Raw genomic sequence first — 19068 nt, 5'->3', positions numbered from 1 at the left:
GATTTGATGATATCGCAATAATCAAAATCCATTATCACCTTCTCAGGACAACAAGTTGTTAGTGACTACACCCACAAGATAGTGATTAAAGAGGATGGTACTCAGTCCCTGATCATTGTCCCAGCCATGCCACAAGACTCTGGAGAGTGGACAGTTGTTGCTCAGAATAGAGCTGGACGCTCATCCCTCTCCGTCACCCTCACTGTTGATGGTAAGATTGCATTTACCTTTGGATATTCTGTGAACTCTCCCGATCACTTTTAGAAGAAGATAACTGTGGACATTTGATGACTCTAAGATTTCTTGACAAGTTCTTTTCTTACTTTTCAGCTAAAGAAACCTTGTTGCGACCCCAGTTCACTGACAAGCTGAGGAACATCAGTGTAAAGCAGGGCACTCTGGTTGAACTGGCTGTCAAGGCCATTGGAAACCCCCTGCCTGATATCGTCTGGCTGAAAAACAGTGACATTATCACACCCCACAAGCACCCAAACATCAGGTATTGTTTTATATTGGCTGTATTAACACTATTCAGAAATTGTCTCTCTTGCACCCAAAAATATTGACAAAAAACTCTGGGTACAACAGATATTCAGATCTTTATAACAATGACCAAATAAGTTAGCTAGCTGCCACTACATAATGGCAAACAAAAGATGTAAAACCACATTGTCTCATAGTTAATTTTAAAAAATTTCAAGAGTAGCACGATAATCTTCACTTTTTGTGTGTGTGTGTGTGTGTAAATTTGAACTTTCATTTTATATTTTGTGAATGAGTTACATTTCTTTATTTTGATAGCCCCAAAACTGATTAGGTTTGATTCTATTTTAACTTTTCAAATGAAGCTTGTCATCTTTTGAAAGCTGACAAGCTAGCAAGCAACTCTATTTACCGCCTATCTAAAAGTTGAGCAGAAACAGGGCAACAAGGCCATTATCTTACTGTTAAGTTTCTGGCCACCTTAAATTAAGGTCCAGTAAATTTATTAATAATGATAAAGAAATGCAGAATACAATTTTTTAAAGTGTATGTATGATGACAAATAACCAGAAAAAGACAAAAAGAAAAAATAAGACACAACACAACCATGATTTGGAATGGCTTGCTAGATGTCCCTCTCTCTTCACCTTACTTTGACTTTTCAAAATTTGGCAGTGGGCAGGTAGCATCCAATCAGATTGCATTTGTCAGGGTGGAATAACAATATTCCTCAAAGCAATTTTAATTTTTCATTGTAGCAAAAAACGTCAAATGTTAAAGCTATTCTAATGTGACAAATCCATGTTCCAGGATTGAAGGAACCAGAGGAGAGGCCAAATTCCAGATTCCCTCAGCAGCTGGCTCAGACAGTGCCTGGTACACAGCTACAGCCATTAACAAGGCTGGTAGAGACACCACTCGCTGCAGAGTCAACGTTGAGTTGGATTATGTTGAACCTGAACCAGAGAGAAAGCTCATTATTCCCAAAGGCACCTACAAAGCCAAAGAAATTGCTCCTCCAGAGGTAGAGCCCCTTCATTTGCGATATGGTCAAGAGCAGTGGGAGGAGGGCGACCTTTATGACAAAGAGAAGCAGCAGAAACCACAGTTCAAGAAGAAGCTGACCTCTGTTCGCATGAAGCGTTTCGGTCCAGCTCATTTTGAGTGCAGACTGACCCCTATTGGTGACCCCAACATGGTAGTGGAGTGGCTGCATGATGGCAAACCCCTGGAAGCTGCCAACAGGTTGCGCATGGTCAATGAATTTGGCTACTGCAGCCTTGACTATGAAGTTGCTTACGCTAGGGACAGTGGCGTTATCACCTGCAGAGCAACAAACAAGTACGGAGTCGACCAGACTTCGGCCACCCTGATTGTCAAGGATGAGAAGGGTCTTGTTGAGGAAACACAGCTTCCTGAAGGCAGGAAGGGAGCATACAGAATCGATGAGATTGAGCGCATGGCTCATGAGGGAGGACCTTATGGAGTCACTGCTGAAGAAGAAACTGAGAAAATGAAACCCGAAATTGTCCTGCTTCCTGAACCAGTCAGAGTTATGGAGGGCGACACAGCCAGATTTCGCTGCAGAGTGACCGGTTATCCATCACCTAAGGTTAACTGGTACCTCAATGGACAACTTATCCGGAAAAGCAAGAGATACAGACTCCGGTATGATGGTATTTACTATCTGGAGATCACTGAAATCAAATCCTACGATTCAGGAGTGGTCAAAGTTATGGCAGACAACAACCTGGGCTCAGCTGAGCACACCGTGAAGCTGGAAATTCAGCAGAAAGAGGACTTCAGAACTCATCTGCGCCGCGCTCCTGAGGCTAAGGCAACTGAGGTTGCACCTGAGCCTGGGAAAATACCATTCGAGGTGGTGAAGGCTGAGAAACCTGCAGATGACTCTCAGCAAAAAGAGGTCATCAAGCTCAAGAAAGCCCATAGAATCATCCATGAGAAATCCACAGAGGAGTCAGAGGAGCTGAGGAGCAAGTTCAAGCGCAGAACAGAGGAGGGCTATTATGAGTCCATCACCGCAGTGGAGCTCAAGTCACGTAAGAGGGATGAGTCCTACGAGGATCTGCTGAAGAAAACAAAGGAGGAGCTGCTTCACCATGCCAAGGAGAGGGAGGAGGCTGAGAAGAAGAAGGAGGAGGAGCGCCTCAAAGTTACAGCTAAACCTCTAAAACCAGAGAGGGTCAAACTTTCAGCCAGTATGGAAGCTCCTAAGATCCTGGAACGTATTACGAGCCAGACAGTCGCACTGGGTGATGAAGTTAAGTTCAGAGTTAGAGTCGTGGGCAGACCAGAACCGGAGTGTCAGTGGTTCAAGAATGGTGTTCAGCTGGAGAAGTCTGATCGTATTTACTGGTACTGGCCTGAGGATCACGTGTGTGAACTTGTGATCAGAAACGTCAGAGCAGAGGATTCTGCTAGTGTCATGGTTAAAGCTTTGAACACTGCTGGAGAGACTTCAAGCCATGCTTTCCTGTTGGTGCAAGGTAACAAAACTTTGTAAAATTTACCGATAATTCTACATTCAAGTTATTTATTTTCTAACGAAGGTTTTGTTGTCATTTTCGCAGCAAAGCAAGTCATCACCTTTACACAGAAGCTGGAGGATATCAACGCCAAGGAGAAGGACACCATGGCTACTTTTGAGTGTGAGACCAACGAGCCTTTTGTCAAGGTCAAATGGCTGAAGAATAATGTAGAGATCTTCTCCGGAGACAAATACCGGATGCACTCTGACAGAAAGGTTCACTTCCTGTCTGTGCTGATGATTGACATGAGGGATGATGCAGAATATGCCTGTGTGGTTGTAGACGATGATGTCAGGACAACTGCCAACCTTAAGGTTGAAGGTGGGTTGGCTAACAACTGGGTATATTCAAAGAGAACAATACCTAAACATAATTTTTTTCTTCAGAGATGATGGACACATAGGACTACATGTAACTATATCTGAACACTGGTTCATAGCTTCAAATTGGTCTTGAGGTTCAGTCACATAAAAGCTTAAAAATAAACTGAACTCAGCCACAGTTAAAACATTTGCAATTCTCCCTCTAGTCTTGCAGGGAATTTTTTAAAATCTTGTTTTGTTGTCGTATAGTAACAACTTTTAAATGTAGACACTACATAGATACCTTATCTACAGTATAGTGTCAGTTAATCTGGATATTAGCTCAAGTTTAGACAGAACACCATACTTTAATTTGCAAAGGAGAGATTTGTTTTTTGTTTTTCCCCTGTAAGCCCACACATTGAGAAAGAGTTACAGCACTAATACATAATTACCATATTAGGGGAAACTGTCCTTGTTAAGGTGATAAAATGTGATCTGTTCCCTGATGCTTTTGCTAAGGTGTGCAACATGGGTTTCTGTTTCTACTGTGTTTAAGTGTATGAAAGACTTCTCGATAAACCGTAGCCATTGATGTACTACTTATATTATGCAATAAACAGGAGCTCCCCTGGAGATCCTGAAGCAGCTGGAGAGCACAGAGGTGCCGGAGACGTACTCTGGAGAGTTTGAGTGTCTCGTGTCTCGTGAGGACACAGAAGGCAGCTGGTTCTTCGGAGAAAAGCTGCTCTCTCCCAGCAGTAAATACGTCATCTCCTCCCGTCGTGGAAGACACACCCTGTCTGTCAAAGACGTCAAGAAGGAGGACCAGGGAAAATATACCTTCAAAGTTGGCGAGTTTAAGACAAGTGCCTCACTGAAGATGAAATGTGAGTTTTGGAAGTGTTACGTTTGCACTTGTAGTCAGTTTAGAGTTTCTAGTCTTGTCAAAATCTGTCAGTCCATATAACACACACACAAATACACAGATTCCTATAAATTTGTTATGGAGGTTTGTGGTCTCCAAAGGGTAAATTCAAAAGATCTTTGTTTCTTTCTGGACTTATCTGTAGTGCCATTGTCGGGCCAAATTTTCTCTTGAACTCAAAAAGTATTTAAAATCTGTAAATTTCATTGCCATGAAATTTACGGAGCACATTCTTGCGCACTGAAGGATGAATCCTAACAGGTTTTTCTTGATGTTTCAGTGCGTCCAGTAACCCTGATGCAGCCTTTGACTGACCTGACTGTCTGCGAGGGCGACATTGCTCACATGGAGGTCAAGTTCTCCCAGGAGAACGTTGAAGGAACCTGGATGAAGAATGGGAAGCCCGTCACAGCCTCAAACCGTGTCCACATTGTTATTGACAGACAGATCCACAAACTCCTGATTGAAGACACCAACAAGGACGACTTTGGAATGTACTCCTTTGTCGTTCCCGCTCAGGAGATCTCAACCTCCGCAAAGTTGGTAATTCAGAGTAAGTCACCTCAGATGCATGTTTTTTTTTTTTTTTTTTTAAGAATTTAGTATTCCAAAATAAAACATTACAAACAAAACACTTGAATTTGCATTGCAGCTATTGGTGTGCTGATCCCACTGAAAGACACTAGTGCCATTGAGGGCACCAAGGCTGTCCTGGAGGCTAAGATCTCTGCTCAGGACATCAGCTCAGTCAAATGGTACCACAATGACCAACTGCTGATGCCCAGCAACCGAATTCAGATGGTGACAAAGGGAGCCAAGCAGCGTCTGGTCTTCACCAGGACCTACGCCTCAGATGAAGGACACTACAAACTGGTCGTTGGCCGAGCCGACACCAGCTGCAGATTTACTGTTCAGAGTAAGTTACGCAAGAAAGGACTGAGTGAGGTTTAAGTATGTGCTGACTTACAAAAAAACAATAAATGTATTAGTTACAATGTATCAGTTAGATGAGTAAATAACACAATTAATTTAATTTACTAGACCATTTCGTCCTACCTGTACAGTTAGTACACAGGAGCTTCTGCTGCTTACGGAAACAGCTGATCTGAATGAATCAAACAGCTCCATATGCTGGACACTTTATTAATTACATTTTGGGTGAAAGAGAAGGTCAACATTAAATGAGCTGATACAAAAAGGAGCTTTTTCATTCTTATCATTTACTGACGAGAATATGAAAGATGACTAGTTGATCATTAGTTAACTGACTCAACTCTTGTTCCATCTAAACAGCTGTCGAGATCGTGAACCCTATGAAGGACAAGGAGTGCTCTGAGTCTGAGAACGTCACCTTCAAGGTTGAGGTTTCTCACCCAGGCATCGACGCCTTATGGACGTTCAAAAGGCAGCCGCTCAAAGCCAGTGCCAAGTATAAGATGGAGTCTAAGAACAAGCACCACACCCTGACAGTCATGAATGCAATGAAGGATGAGGAGGGCGAGTACATGTTCGCCGCTGGTGAGAAGATGTGCAGTGCTTCGCTCACCGTAACAGGTATGCTGGGTTATATTTTTTAAATTTAGTGTTACAAAAATTATTCAGTCACCCCGGAGCTGAACAAAGCATTAACTGAAAGGAACTATCTCCTATCACCAGGCGGTGCTATCAAGAAGCCTCTGCATGATATGGTGGTTGCTGACTCCCAGACAGCTGTGCTGGAGTGTGAAGTAGCCAACCCGACTGCAGAGGGCAAGTGGCTGAAAGACGGCCAGCCCGTCGACTTCAGCGAGAACGTGGTGAGCGAGGTGAATGGCGCTGTCAGACGCCTCGTCATCATCATCACCAAAGGCATCGACGTTGGAGAGTACACCTATCAGGTTGCCAGCTCCAAGACCTCAGCTAACCTGAAAGTTGAGGGTAGGTCCAGGCTTTATGAAGTTAACAAACGCATACAGTATATAGCCTGTTTGAATCCCTTATAAACAGGCCACTATTTAAAGATTTCTGTGTCAGGCGGTATTTACAGTTAATTTGTTATTTTGTATTTTTGCTTAATAATATGGAATTATATATCAAGTCATGAAAGTTTGATGTACAGTGTATGGTTTTTTTTGACAGTATAGTCAAGGAATGGATGAAAGATGTACAAATGAATTTCAAAAGTTTAATCTGTGCTTGTTCGTTTTTTCCTGAATTTAGTATTGTAGGAGATTAAATCAAACCCCGAAAACAAAGTTTAGCAGTCTCGGATGGATCATTGAATAGTTTGCTGGTCAACGAGATATATGTAAGACAAATAAGAGGATTTGGGGGTAGCTGGAAGGCGTATCTTTACTCTTTCGAGAAGAGTTGTTTCTGTTTCTTCCACTTAACCCAGCTCCTGACAAACTCAGCTAGAAATTAAACCATCTACCATCTCTGTAGGTTGGCTAATCAGCATACTTCCCAAAATGTTTGAGTATTGCTTCAAAATTATTAAGTGCAAATTTAAATTTACCTTTTCACATTTGTTTTGGTGGTACTTCTCTCTCCATAGCACTGGCAACTAGCAACCCTCCAGGTTGAGAGCAACTGACCCACTAACATACAAATGACCAAACCCTGGATTAACGATAATGTTTGTCTCCACAGCTGTGAAGGTCAAGAAGACCATGAAGAATCTGAATGTGATCCAAACTCAGGAAGCTGTTTTCAGCCTGGAGCTGACCCATGAAAATGTGAGGGGAGCGCAGTGGATCAAGAACGGTGTCGAGATTCAGCTCAGTGATAAATACGAGATCGGTACCAAAGGCACAGTCCACACCCTAAAGATCAAGAACTGCACCACACAGGATGAGTCTGTTTACTCTTTCAAACTGGGAAAACTGTCTGCAAATGCCAGGCTGAATGTTGAAAGTAAGCCATCACTGATTTAATACAAAAAACAAAACAAAAAACGCAAATTTCAGATGTTTTAATTTTTCAAAATAACCATTTAAACAACAAATGGTAAAACAGTAAACATTTTCCCACAGCTATCAAGATCCTGAAGAAGCCAAAGGACGTAACTTCACTGTTGGGTGCAACAGCTGTGTTTGAGGTTGGCATCTCTGAGGATGACATCCCAGTGAAATGGATGTTTAACAACATGGAGCTGAAGCCAGATGAGCACTACAGGATGCTCTCTGAGAAGAAAACCCACAAACTGATTGTCCAGGATGTGGACAACAGCAAAGAGGGAGAGTACACTGTTGTGGTGGGCCACCTGCAGTGCAGCGCTCGCCTCATTGTGGAGTGTAAGTGTTACCGAAGAGTGGCATGTTAGCAATCTTCGAAAATGGAAAGTGTATGACCAAGAATGTATAACTTAAACTGTGATTTGTTGATCTGGGATTTTAACACTATCAACTGCCAGTAAATGTAAGCTCAGACTGGGCATGCTAGCACTAATACCTTGTAAGGTGGCCAATAGTGAGATATGCCACTTACTTTAGCTGCCTTTTTTCCAAAATATTTTATTTAACTAGATTTAACAAAGTTTTTCTGCACAGGACTTATTACATTATATGCTATTTATTTTACACTTAACTAATGCTAAATTGCTAACATTAGTTACACACATCTTTAGAAAAGGCTGAAAATAAATTTGTTTTCCAAATAATACTTGAACATCTATATTTTCACGTGGCTCTCTTACCAATAGGTCTTATTTATAGCTTATTGGTTTCCACCGAAGTTATGATGTATGCACTGAGCCTTCTCATGAGTTTGGTGGCGAAGGCATTATGACTTCTTCATCACATGAAAACTAAAGTTTGGGCCTGTAGACGATTTAAAATGCAAAAATAAATATCATGCCTCGTTGTATAATTTCTAGAAGGACTTTCAGATGATCACAGACAACTTCGACTACTTTTATGCTATAAATAGTGATTCGAATAAAATCTTTAGAAATTAAGAAAATGTAGAATTGGTGCGAAATACAGTTTAAACATAGATTAAAACCATCTCACATTTATTTTGGTCTTGATTTAATCCAACTGTCATTTTATGCAACAAATTTAACAATTAAATCTTGATTTTGACAGTTTGAAGGCCTCAATCCTTGGTTGTGCAGCTATCCTAAGAGAACCATATGTTTATATTAGGATTATATATGTTGAGAATGACATTTTCCCCTCAGCTCTGCGAGTCACCAAACCCATGAAGAGCCTGGAGGTCCCAGAGACTCAGGTGGCCATGTTCGAGTGTGAAGTTTCTCACTTCAACGTCCCCTCCACCTGGCTGAAGGACGGCGTGGAGATCGAGATGAGCGAGAAGTTCAGGATCGTGGTTCAAGGAAAACTCCACCAGCTGAAGATCATAAACACCAGCAGGCACGACTCTGCAGAGTACACCTTCGTCTGCGGGAACGACCGCATCTCTGCAACGCTCACCGTTAGCCGTAAGTTCCTCCCCTTAGCTACCTTCTTTGATACTGAAACTTAGGATTTTGATGTTTGACCCTTGACCCTCAGATTTCTAAATAAATTAACTCATAAATTAACTGAAAATTGTTCAAACAACTTAAAGCCAATAATGGATCTGATGACAATTCACTATGAAGCAACAAACCCTTAAAATACCTTTAATTTACCCCTAATTTGCCTCACACCAATAATATACCAATCACTTTGATCTAAATAAAGCTGTTTGTGGCAGCCAGAGTTCCCTTAATTTCTCCATTCATTTGAAACACTAAACCCCTTATAAACACCTCAACTTTAAAAGCCCTTAATTAACAAATTCAGTAAATTGTAAGGGATGGCCATCTTTCCCCTTAAATACACCTTAATTTGAAATACTATACCCTACCAAACCATATAACCAATTTTCTTACATTAGAAATTGCTTAATTTGTGTAGAAAAGGCATTTAAAACTGGTAATATGTTACATTCTATCAATACATCCATTCAATTAGCCCAAATCTAAGGTAAATCCCATTGACGGGAGAGTAAAATGGGATAAAATATCATTGATTTGCATGAGAATATTTCTTATGTAAACCAAAATCCCAACCTTAATAACATCTTAAAATTATTATTAATGGATCTGTAAAACATTCAAATGAATATGTAAATCAAAAATTTAAATTGTACTTCATTTTCATATTAAGGGATTTTGAAATTAAGGTGTGTATAAGGGCTTCAGATCTTCAAGTTGATGGGGAAATTAAGGGATATCTGGCTACCAAACCAAACAGCTTGATGTGGATGAAGCTTAGCATATTTGGGACATTGCTTTCCATACAGCATTAGGACCATTCATTCAGGTTTTGGTGATTTTACCATTTTTTTTGTGTTTTCCAGCCATTTTGATCACAACGATGCTGCAGAGCCTGAGCGCTCAGGAGAAAGAAATGGTTACATTTGAAGTGAATGTTAACTATGAGGGAATCTCGTACAAATGGCTGAAGAACGGCGTTGAGATCCGGTCCACAGACAGATGTCAGGCTCGGTGCAAACAGCTCACACACACTCTGAGCATTAGGAACGTTCACTTTGGAGACAGTGCTGAGTACACCTTCATGGCCGGCTCTGCAGTTACTACAGCCAAACTTTATGTTGAGGGTAAGATTTATTTTCTAATTTTCCCTTTTAGCTTTGTTTTGGTCTCTATCACTGCTCCACTATGTTTACCAGCTAGAACCACCTCTGTTAATATAAGAAAAACATAAATAATCTCAAGAACTTCCCCATTGACCACTATAACCTCCCAATAGACCCTACTAAAGGAACCCTAAAACCTCTCAAACCTCCCATTTATATGACATCTAGAACCTCCTAAAGGACTCCTAGAACCTCCCCTATGACCACTAGCACTTCCTGAAAGACGTCTAAAAGCTAACCATTTATCAGTAGAACCACTTGGAGGACCTTTACAACCTGGTCTCCCATGATCTCCCCAGTGATCACTCAAACCTCCACAGACCATCAGAACCTCAGTTACAATTTACAACTGGAACCTCCAAATAGGCACCACAATCTCCCAACACACCACTAGAAACTCTTTAAGGAACCCTAGAACCTCCCCCAATGATCACTAGAACCACTTATAAGAACCACAGAACTTCTGGAAGGACATCTAGAATCTCCCGTGACCACTCGAATCTCGCCAATGACCCCTAGCACCTCCTCAGAGACCCCTGGAACCTCACCAATGAACACTAGAATCCCCTAAAGACCAGTAGAACCCTGTAAAGGACCTACCCTGTATGGATGCAGTTATTATGTTTCTACACTCATTTATTTGTGTTTTTCCTTACATATGCCTGTAAAACTAGGATGTAAAAGAGGCTGAAAAGCTCATTAGTTGAGTTGAATGTTAATGCTATATGATTTCAGAACAATTAACCCCTTTCAAAAAATCAGAAAAATTAGAAAAACTTTAATTATCCCGGCAGGGAAATTGCTTGCTTCACATACTTGCTTCACAAGAGTCATTTGACTCAACGTAAAGCTCAATCATATTGATTAGTGCAGGTTTAAGTAAATTTATTTATATCCCTGTTTTTTTTTCTACTGCAGCCCGTGTGGTTGAGTTCACCAAACACCTGAAGGACCTGAATATCACAGAGAAGAAAAGGGCAACTTTTGAATGTGAAGTTTCTGAACCAAACATCCAGGTGATGTGGATGAAGGACGGTCAGGAGCTGGAGATGTCCGACAGGTACAGTAGCTCATAAAAAACAACTATACTTAAATCATGAAAAAAAATCTCTTGACTACCTTTTTATGTTACTCTCTCTGTTTCCTGCAGATATAAAATGACCTCAGATAAATTTGTGCACCGCCTGGTTCTGCCGTCAGTCCGCCTGTCTGATGCCGGAGAATACGTCGCGGTGGCCGGATCCAACATGTCCAAGGGCCATCTGGGAGTTGAGGGACGGGACATCAAAATCTCAGAGCCCGCTAGCAGGGAAATCACTGTGAGTTCACACACTTATCTACATACACATGCAGTTTGAAGTGTTTTGCCATCATTTTACTTTGCATCATTTATAAGGTTGAAGATTTTCCCTTAACATTAAAATTATCACTTGGGATTATTCCTGGGATTTCTCACATAATTTAAATTTTATTTTAACCCCAAAACTGCACATAATTAACCATAGCTATTATGTTCATTCAAATTTTCTGATGTTTTTCTTTAATATTCACTAACTAGCTGGGCATTTTTTTAGGTTAACTATCTTTGACAAGACAATAAAAATAAAAGAAAATATGGGAAATACTAGAATCTCTCTTCCTGGTATTCAACCCTACTAACCGTCTATTTTTGCAGGTTGTTGAGAAACAAAGAGCGACCTTTGAGTTTGAGGTGAATGAAGATGACGTGGAGGGTCGCTGGATGAGGAATGGGGTGGAGATCCAGTTCTCAGCGGAGGAAAGGTTCAACTACGTCACCATCAGGAAACTCCACCGCCTCACCATCTCTGAGACCTACAGGAGCGACGCCGGGGAGTACATCTTCTTAGCCGGCAAAAACAGGAGCACCATGAACCTTCATGTCAGACGTAAGAACTCTGAACTGCCATCACAAACAAATCGGTCTACTTTCACCTAGACCAAACTCAACACTGTCACTACGGTACACTTTTGTTTCTTGCCTTATGTATTTATCTGTGTTAGTTCAAGTTAGTAGTAAAACATTACTAAAAATCAATAATTTAATCTTAATGATTATAATGATTTATGATCTATAATGATTTACTGTTGATAGTGTGTAATTATAAGAGTCTTAAGTAACTATAGAATTTAACATAAATCAAGCACAAGGCAGTCCCCTTTAATTAACTTTTACATAATTTTACAGGGCCATAAATTCCAAATTATTTTCCCTGGTTTTAATTTTATGGAAAATGTGACCAGATTGGGGAACAATGTGTAGAGGGCTAAACTGGACAAGTGGGAAATGAAAGCATTGCTTTCAGAGATTTACTTACTTTCGTTAGCACAGCAGCTGATGGTGACAAAACTTTTTAACGTACTTTTTTATGCAAAATTTTCTCTGTCCTATATTCTGAGTTATGGAAAAGGTTGACTTGCTTACATTCCTCTCTTCTGTTTTCCGTCTTCAGTGCCAGAGGCTCCTCAGATCGTCCGCCACATGCAGCCCCAGACAGCGACGTCAGGTAGATCGGTCCGCTTCTCAGTGCAGGTGAGCGGCATCCCTCAGCCTCAGGTGTTCTGGTTCAAGGACTCCCAGGCTCTGTCCACCAGCTACAAGTGCAACTTCCTCCATGACGGAGACGAGCACACACTGCTGCTGCTGGAAGTCTTTCCAGAGGATTCCACCGTCTACAGCTGCGAGGCCAAGAATGACTATGGAGAGGCGACAAGCTCCGCCCCTCTCACTGTGGAAGGTATGCTATCATCGCAAGGCATCGAGATGTTGGAATCCGTTTTGTTTTCTCCTTTTAGACTTTTATTAGGGTTGTGAAGCTAAAATTGTATGCGTTTTAAATGCCTTTATACAACATTTATTTCAAAGCTGGCAGAGCTGGCATACAACTTGGCTTGGTTTAGGGTTTTATTCTGTTATAAACACCCCAACAAACATTCACATAACAAAAAAAAGAAAAAAAAGCAGTAAACCAATGCAAAAGACAGATAGAAGACCGATAACTACAGAAACAGTGAGACTGGTTTTGTAGGTAGATTATTTTTCTTAAAAAATGCCAATACTGCACTCTGCCTATGGGTAACATAGTATGTATAAAAAATTTTTTTTAGTTTTCTTGGCCATTTGAACTGATTTGTTTAAGAAAATTTACTTTTGATTATTTACGGTTGTGATTTAAAGTATCTATTTTTCTTTGTTTTGTCTATTCACTGTAAATATGTATATAGAAATAGATGACAAATAGGCCTAATAATGATATTTAAAATACAATTTAATACATTTAAATATATGATTTAAAGGCAGTAACACCACTCCACTAGCAGAGATAGCAGTTAAAGCTACTGCCATTGTGCTAGTTACGTTAGTTTGAACTGACATTTGGCCAGGGGTGTCATCATGAATAGATTTAGCTGCAGCCTCATTTAGTTATGTTAGCAAAGTGAATTACCAGTATTTTGGTTCATCACAATTACATATACCATATGTTTTTTTCAATAACAAATTAAAGTCCTGGGGGAAAAGTCGCTGAATTTAGCTTTAGCTAAGACTGGCTGCAATAATCTTCAAAGATTATTAAAAACAGAGTGCAGTTATAGAAGTTTGGTTTTTAGCCTTGTTTGTTTTGTTTTTCTAGTTTAGATGCTGTTTTCACGGAAATTATAATATATTTCATTTTTATATGGCAAAACATATGTCAAAAGTTAGATTCTTGTTTCTTGCTTTGTAGGGTAACACAATTTTTTTTGGTTCACTGATTAATTATTTGCTCTATACAGTGTCAAAAGAGACAAATGTCCACCAGAGATTACCAGAGCCTATTGTTTTGTCTTCAAATTACTTATTTAGTCTGAAACCCAAAGAGATTTCACTTATGAAACAGAGAAAAGCACCGAATTGAGAAGCTGGAACCGGACAATGTTTAGCATTTAAACTTGATGAATACATTGATTGATTATCAGAACTGTCATTGATTATTTTTCATTGTCTTGTCTTCCAGTTCCTGAGGTGGTCGAAACTGTGGCTCAGGTCTCTGCTCCAGTCCTCATCGCTTCCATACGGGACACCGTGGTCACAGAGGGACATCCTGCCCAGTTCCAGTGCACCGTCTCTGGGGAAGGTAGTGACCACTGCTAAGCTTCTTCTGGCTGTCATTTTACAGAATTTTACTGAACTGCGAAGACAGAGGCCTTTATTTGGTACCGGTTTATATTAGAGACACGTTTATACAGGCTATTTTTAACCATATTTTAGTGAAAAGCCTCCCTTTTTTCTGATCTATTTCTGTTTCAATTTGTTGTCTATACAAACTCAACATTTCCTCCATGTTTACCTGTTGTCCCGATATTTAAATACTGGCTTTTAAAATATGAACAATTAAGTTATAGAATAAAAATTCAAATTAAAGGTTGTGACAGGTGATAGTTTGATGTGTTTTCAGTGTGTTTCATCGGTGTATATCAGGGATCAACCCAGCCCTTCCTCTTCAGTATTGTTTGCAGTGTGTAAATGATAAAACATGCATGTGGTCCAGATGACCCTGACTGCAAATGAACACTGTGTCTCCAGATTTGCAGATTTCGTGGTTCTGTAATGACGGAGAGATCAGAGAGTCAGACATCTTCAGGATGTCTCATTACGGTGACACCTGCCAGTTGGAGATTTCCAGAGTTCTCCCCAACCACGAAGGAAAGTACTCATGTGTTGCCACAAATTCGGCAGGAATGGCCACATGTGCTGCGACTTTGAATATTGAGGGTGAGTTTTTCAGATGTTCATGTGCCAATGATATTCAGATAAAAATGTCACTGTCAGACCTTGACACACTGCATGTGCTTCAATAGTCAAAATTAGACCTTTTGTCAGCATGTTCCTAACTAGGGATACTCTGATTTTTAGCTGAAAATGTCGAATCTAACATATTGGTTTCTACTGTGGTAATAAGATCCACTGATATATAATACATAAGGCTGTTATAATTTAGAAACTAAATCTGAAATTCTCTTTTAGCACTAATAAGTGGTAGTATGCTAACATAGGCACTAGATGAGAACTAATTAGCAAAGTTTAATACCAGTCATTCAGTTGAATACAATGATTGTGGGTTCATACAGACTGGTACTCGATCAATCATCCCTATCTGTACCTACAGCACGTACTTTCCAGACACATGTGCTTTTAGTTGTCAAAGAGTCTCCTTCTTCCCTCCAGGGCTAAAGCTAGGGGAGTATGTTGCATCGAACATCGAGAGCTTGCACCACACTCGCCTTGTCAAAAATAAAATGAAGCATCGGTTGGCCAAAAAACATTTTTATTGAGTTGATAGAAGGCTGCATGGTTCAGCAGGGGGAAATGGCAAGGTTTCAACAATGTGTGTCTGCCAAAGCCAGAGATCGCCTGCTGCTGGTCGCACAATGACTTTAGGTGACAGCATTTTGTGAAATCGTCTGTCAGATTAAGCTGTACACACAGCTTAATCTGTGTGTACAGTATAGAGACAGGCCTAGGATTTGTTAGCCTATTTTAGCACAAAGACTGGAAGCCGGGGGAAGCTGTTAGCCTAGCTCTGTCAAAAAAGCATGTGAGAAAATTCACTGAAAATTTAGTCATTTATTAGCCACAATAACCCAAAAACGTATGTGAGATTTTAGTGGAACTCTCAAGTATGATAGACACTCCATTATCAACTACGGAGGAAAGTTATGCTAACATTAGCTAGCAAGCTAATATTAATTTTTGAGCTCCTTTCAAATGTCAAATCGTATTTTGGCAGTCTGTTTTAATTACGTCCCCAGCCCCCAAACCATAGCTTAGCCAAAAGAGGAAAGAATCCACCCCCCAAAAAGTTTGTCTGATTTGTATCTGAGGCTAATCATGTTATACCCCTCACTTTGCCACAAACTATGAGTCATGTTTTTTTTGGTCAACCTAGACTCATAGCCAGAGGAAAGGCTAAGTTTTAAGCCTTTAATTAGTTTGTCTATATTTTTGTGCTACTGTCTGTAAAAACTAAATTAAGATTACAGGGTGTCTTGGGGTCTTCAAGTGTCTTAAATATGCCTTGAATTCAGGTCCTTCCATCAATGGCCTCAGAAAGTTTAATGTCTTGTCGTTGTGGACAGTAACATAAGTTTAAACTTCTGGCTGTTGGTTGATTTTAGCAAAAATTGAAAACATTTTTTTTAAAATTAGTTCATCCATCCATCAATTTTCTGCCTCTCATCTGGGTCCAGACATGGAGAGATTATGAGTCATTGTGTGTCTCTGAGGTACTGGCAGTAAATTCATTAACTTAATAAATAATTTTAGGCCTTGCTGTTTATTTCCATGAAAAAGGTATTGAATTGCAATATATGTGGTATTAAAAAAGGCTTAAAAAGCCCTGCAGAAACCCTGGATTAACCCTGGATTAAAACTGAGACTAACCTATCGTTACAGACATGTCAACAGACCGGTTGCACAGTCTTTGTGCAACCAGCCCCTGGTGTTATAACAATTTGCCAGCTCAGCCTTAAGAAACTCTTTCAAATCTTAATTTGGGTAATGTGACAAACAATTACACTGACTGTAGTTAATTGTTTCTGTGAGCATGCAAGACAAATATATTTTGAAATCCGTTAGTAGCCCTGCACTGTATCTGTTTTCACTCTCACTGTAAACACAGGTGATAATCTTACAGGTTTCTCTTACGCGATGCATGACGTCTTCTCTTTCTACATGAATAGCTCTTAACAGTAGGGACGTCTTTATTCTGAGACATAAATCTTTATTTCAGAGGAATGCAGCATGGTCAAAATGGAGCCAAACTTTGAAAAACTAGCTTTCTGGGTTCCTCACACTCAAGAACAGACATAATCCATAGCTTTTTTTATTGTTTTATTTTTAATTTTGGCTCCAGTCAAGCTTGCATGGTTGACAGTGGAAACCAGCCACTGTCCACTCCCTCACTGATCCTGACTGATCCTCAATGCTCCACTCCAACTGCATCCCTGGCAAACATGCTGTGACACAAGTAACCTGAAGAAGTCACCAGAATGATGTGTTGACCTAATTCTTCTACTCTTTCCTACTGCCCAGATGAAAAAGCCTTAGCTAGTGTGTGGAGCACTGGGGCTGAGACTAAGCTAAGTCAGAGGCTGGAGACTCAGAAAGAGAGTTTCAGCTCTCTGTCAGTGGGACAAACAGCCCACAGTGTTGAGTTTACTGGGACAGTCTCTGAGAGTTCCTCCGTGTCTTGGAGGACAGTTGAGATTCAGAAGGAGAGTGTAAGCTCGGTGGAGATGAGCTCTGAGTGCAGCTTTGATATCAAACTCTCAGCCAGCCCCAAACTGCTGATGGAAATGAACGATGTCCGGGTGAAAAGCGGTGAGATGGCCGAGTTCAGCTGCTCATTTGATGGGCAGCCCTTCACCGGGGTGGTATGGGATCATAACGGCCAGAGCCTGGCAGACACGGAGCGGGTGAGGAGCTCTCAGAGCGGGGGTTTGTTGTCCCTGGTCATCCAGGGTGTTGGTGTGGCGGACCAGGGCATGTACTGCTGCACCGCCACCAACCAACACGGCAAGAGCAGCTCCTCCGCCCAGCTCACTGTTGAAGGTGGTTAATCTTTCTTTTTTTTATTAGTCTGTCTCTCCATCTGGTCTCTCGCACCTCTCCACTTCTCCTCCTGCTTCATCCCCTCTTCTCATAATTTAAAATTTCCTCTTAGCCTGTAACCTGTTAGAGTGTAATAGAATAACAAGCTTTGTAGTATAGTTAATCCTTTTCCTGCTGTTTCCAGCTTCATCCCCCTAACTTCATCATCCATCCTACTAACCCCTTTAGTGTTTAGAGTCATAGCTTTATACTCTGTGACCCCTAATTACTCTCCCTAACTGTATTCTCACCTAGCTAAAGAAGCAAATCTCAAAGCAGAAACCCCCATCGCTACCAATTCTGTGCGTAAAGTGTCTCAGGCAAACAGGGAGACCCCTCAAGATCCCCCTGACCAAGACAAGCAGGAGGCAGTGGAGAAAATGGGACCGTCACCTTCTTCTTTCCAGAGACCTTACAGCTTCATCAGCCACCTGTATTTCCCTGATGTCGTGCCTCATGACAAGCAAGCTCAACGCCTCTCCAGCTGTCCCGAGTTCCTGATCAGACTCCCTCCTGAGCTGCTGATCAGAAACAGAGACAGTGGCTCCTTGTATTGCGTTATGAAGGGGGTTCCCACTCCGTTTGTCATTTGGCTTTACAACCGGTTGAATGTTGAGGATTCTGGGTCTTACTCTCTGAAACATGACGGCCCCCTGTGCTGTGTAAATGTTAAAAATGTGGGATCCGGACAATGGGGCTCTTACACTTGCAAAAATGTCAACTCAGCCGGGGATGCTGAGTGCAGCACAGTGATGAAAGGTTGGCATCTGCATGCTTTTGGTCCTTCTGCTCGCTCGGGCTTTGTCTGGCCCACCACTCATCCACACTGCTTTCCACCTACACAGCCAGCAGAGGCACACTTCTTCACAGGGCGATACCACTTCTTCAACAAGGTTTTAATCACTGTGTTTGGGAGAGGTCGCTGACCTTTGTGTCCTGTTTACTGACTAAAACATCAAGAGATAAAGAGAGGGACACTCATATCACTGAGCATTTTTCCAAAAGCCAGAGGTGCTGCACACTAAAGACCAACAGGAAGCATGCAAGAATGTCAGTTAAAAGACAAAAAAAAAAACCGGATGATATGGATGCACGACCTGTCACTGATTCTAACAGTCTTGCACCATATGAGACTTTATGCACAGTTTCGGGAGTGTTTTTAATTTGTAATCGTTTGTGTCTTTACAGTAACTGCAGCAGAGAAGGAACCTATGATTCAGGTCCAGGAGGAAGTGAAAGGTAAATATTGTTTCATGTCAGTAGGAATGTCTGTCCATGATGTAATGTTTGTTTTTTCAGCAATCTTCTTCATGTTTTGGAAGTAGCACAACCGTAGCCAAGTAAACGTTTAATGAAGAATGTATGAAGTGGTCCTCATTGGTCAATTAATTTTTTCTGAATGGGTTATTCTTAACAAAATCTTAAAACCTGACAGCAAGTTCTGGAAAAAGGACAGTAGTAATGTATGTACAGTAACTTCACAGTCAAATATAACTCAACTGTAGATGAATAAGTCATTCTGTTTTCAGT

The 19068-nt window shown here is 40.9% G+C and overlaps 1 protein-coding gene across 1 annotated transcript in view; it reads left to right on the top strand.

The window, feature by feature from the left end:
- The window catches only part of ttn.1 (titin, tandem duplicate 1), a 203856-nt gene that overhangs the window by 20446 nt on the left and 164342 nt on the right, over positions 1-19068 (top strand). Inside the window, exons 20-39 of the mRNA XM_040148273.1 lie at positions 47-211; positions 331-499; positions 1294-2990; positions 3075-3353; positions 3958-4224; positions 4543-4815; positions 4915-5178; positions 5556-5816; positions 5919-6179; positions 6894-7157; positions 7277-7537; positions 8425-8685; positions 9591-9851; positions 10809-10950; positions 11041-11209; positions 11566-11797; positions 12362-12646; positions 13904-14023; positions 14473-14661; positions 18727-18777. Coding sequence (XP_040004207.1) covers positions 47-211; positions 331-499; positions 1294-2990; positions 3075-3353; positions 3958-4224; positions 4543-4815; positions 4915-5178; positions 5556-5816; positions 5919-6179; positions 6894-7157; positions 7277-7537; positions 8425-8685; positions 9591-9851; positions 10809-10950; positions 11041-11209; positions 11566-11797; positions 12362-12646; positions 13904-14023; positions 14473-14661; positions 18727-18777 — 5871 coding nt within the window. The remainder of the gene's footprint in view (positions 1-46; positions 212-330; positions 500-1293; positions 2991-3074; positions 3354-3957; positions 4225-4542; positions 4816-4914; positions 5179-5555; positions 5817-5918; positions 6180-6893; positions 7158-7276; positions 7538-8424; positions 8686-9590; positions 9852-10808; positions 10951-11040; positions 11210-11565; positions 11798-12361; positions 12647-13903; positions 14024-14472; positions 14662-18726; positions 18778-19068) is intronic.

This window comes from Xiphias gladius, chromosome 16, assembly GCF_016859285.1.
Source record: "Xiphias gladius isolate SHS-SW01 ecotype Sanya breed wild chromosome 16, ASM1685928v1, whole genome shotgun sequence".
In the NCBI taxonomy this organism is placed as follows: domain Eukaryota; kingdom Metazoa; phylum Chordata; class Actinopteri; order Istiophoriformes; family Xiphiidae; genus Xiphias; species Xiphias gladius.
Note: the sequence above shows the minus strand (reverse complement) of the source record. Positions and strands in the feature narration are given on the sequence as shown.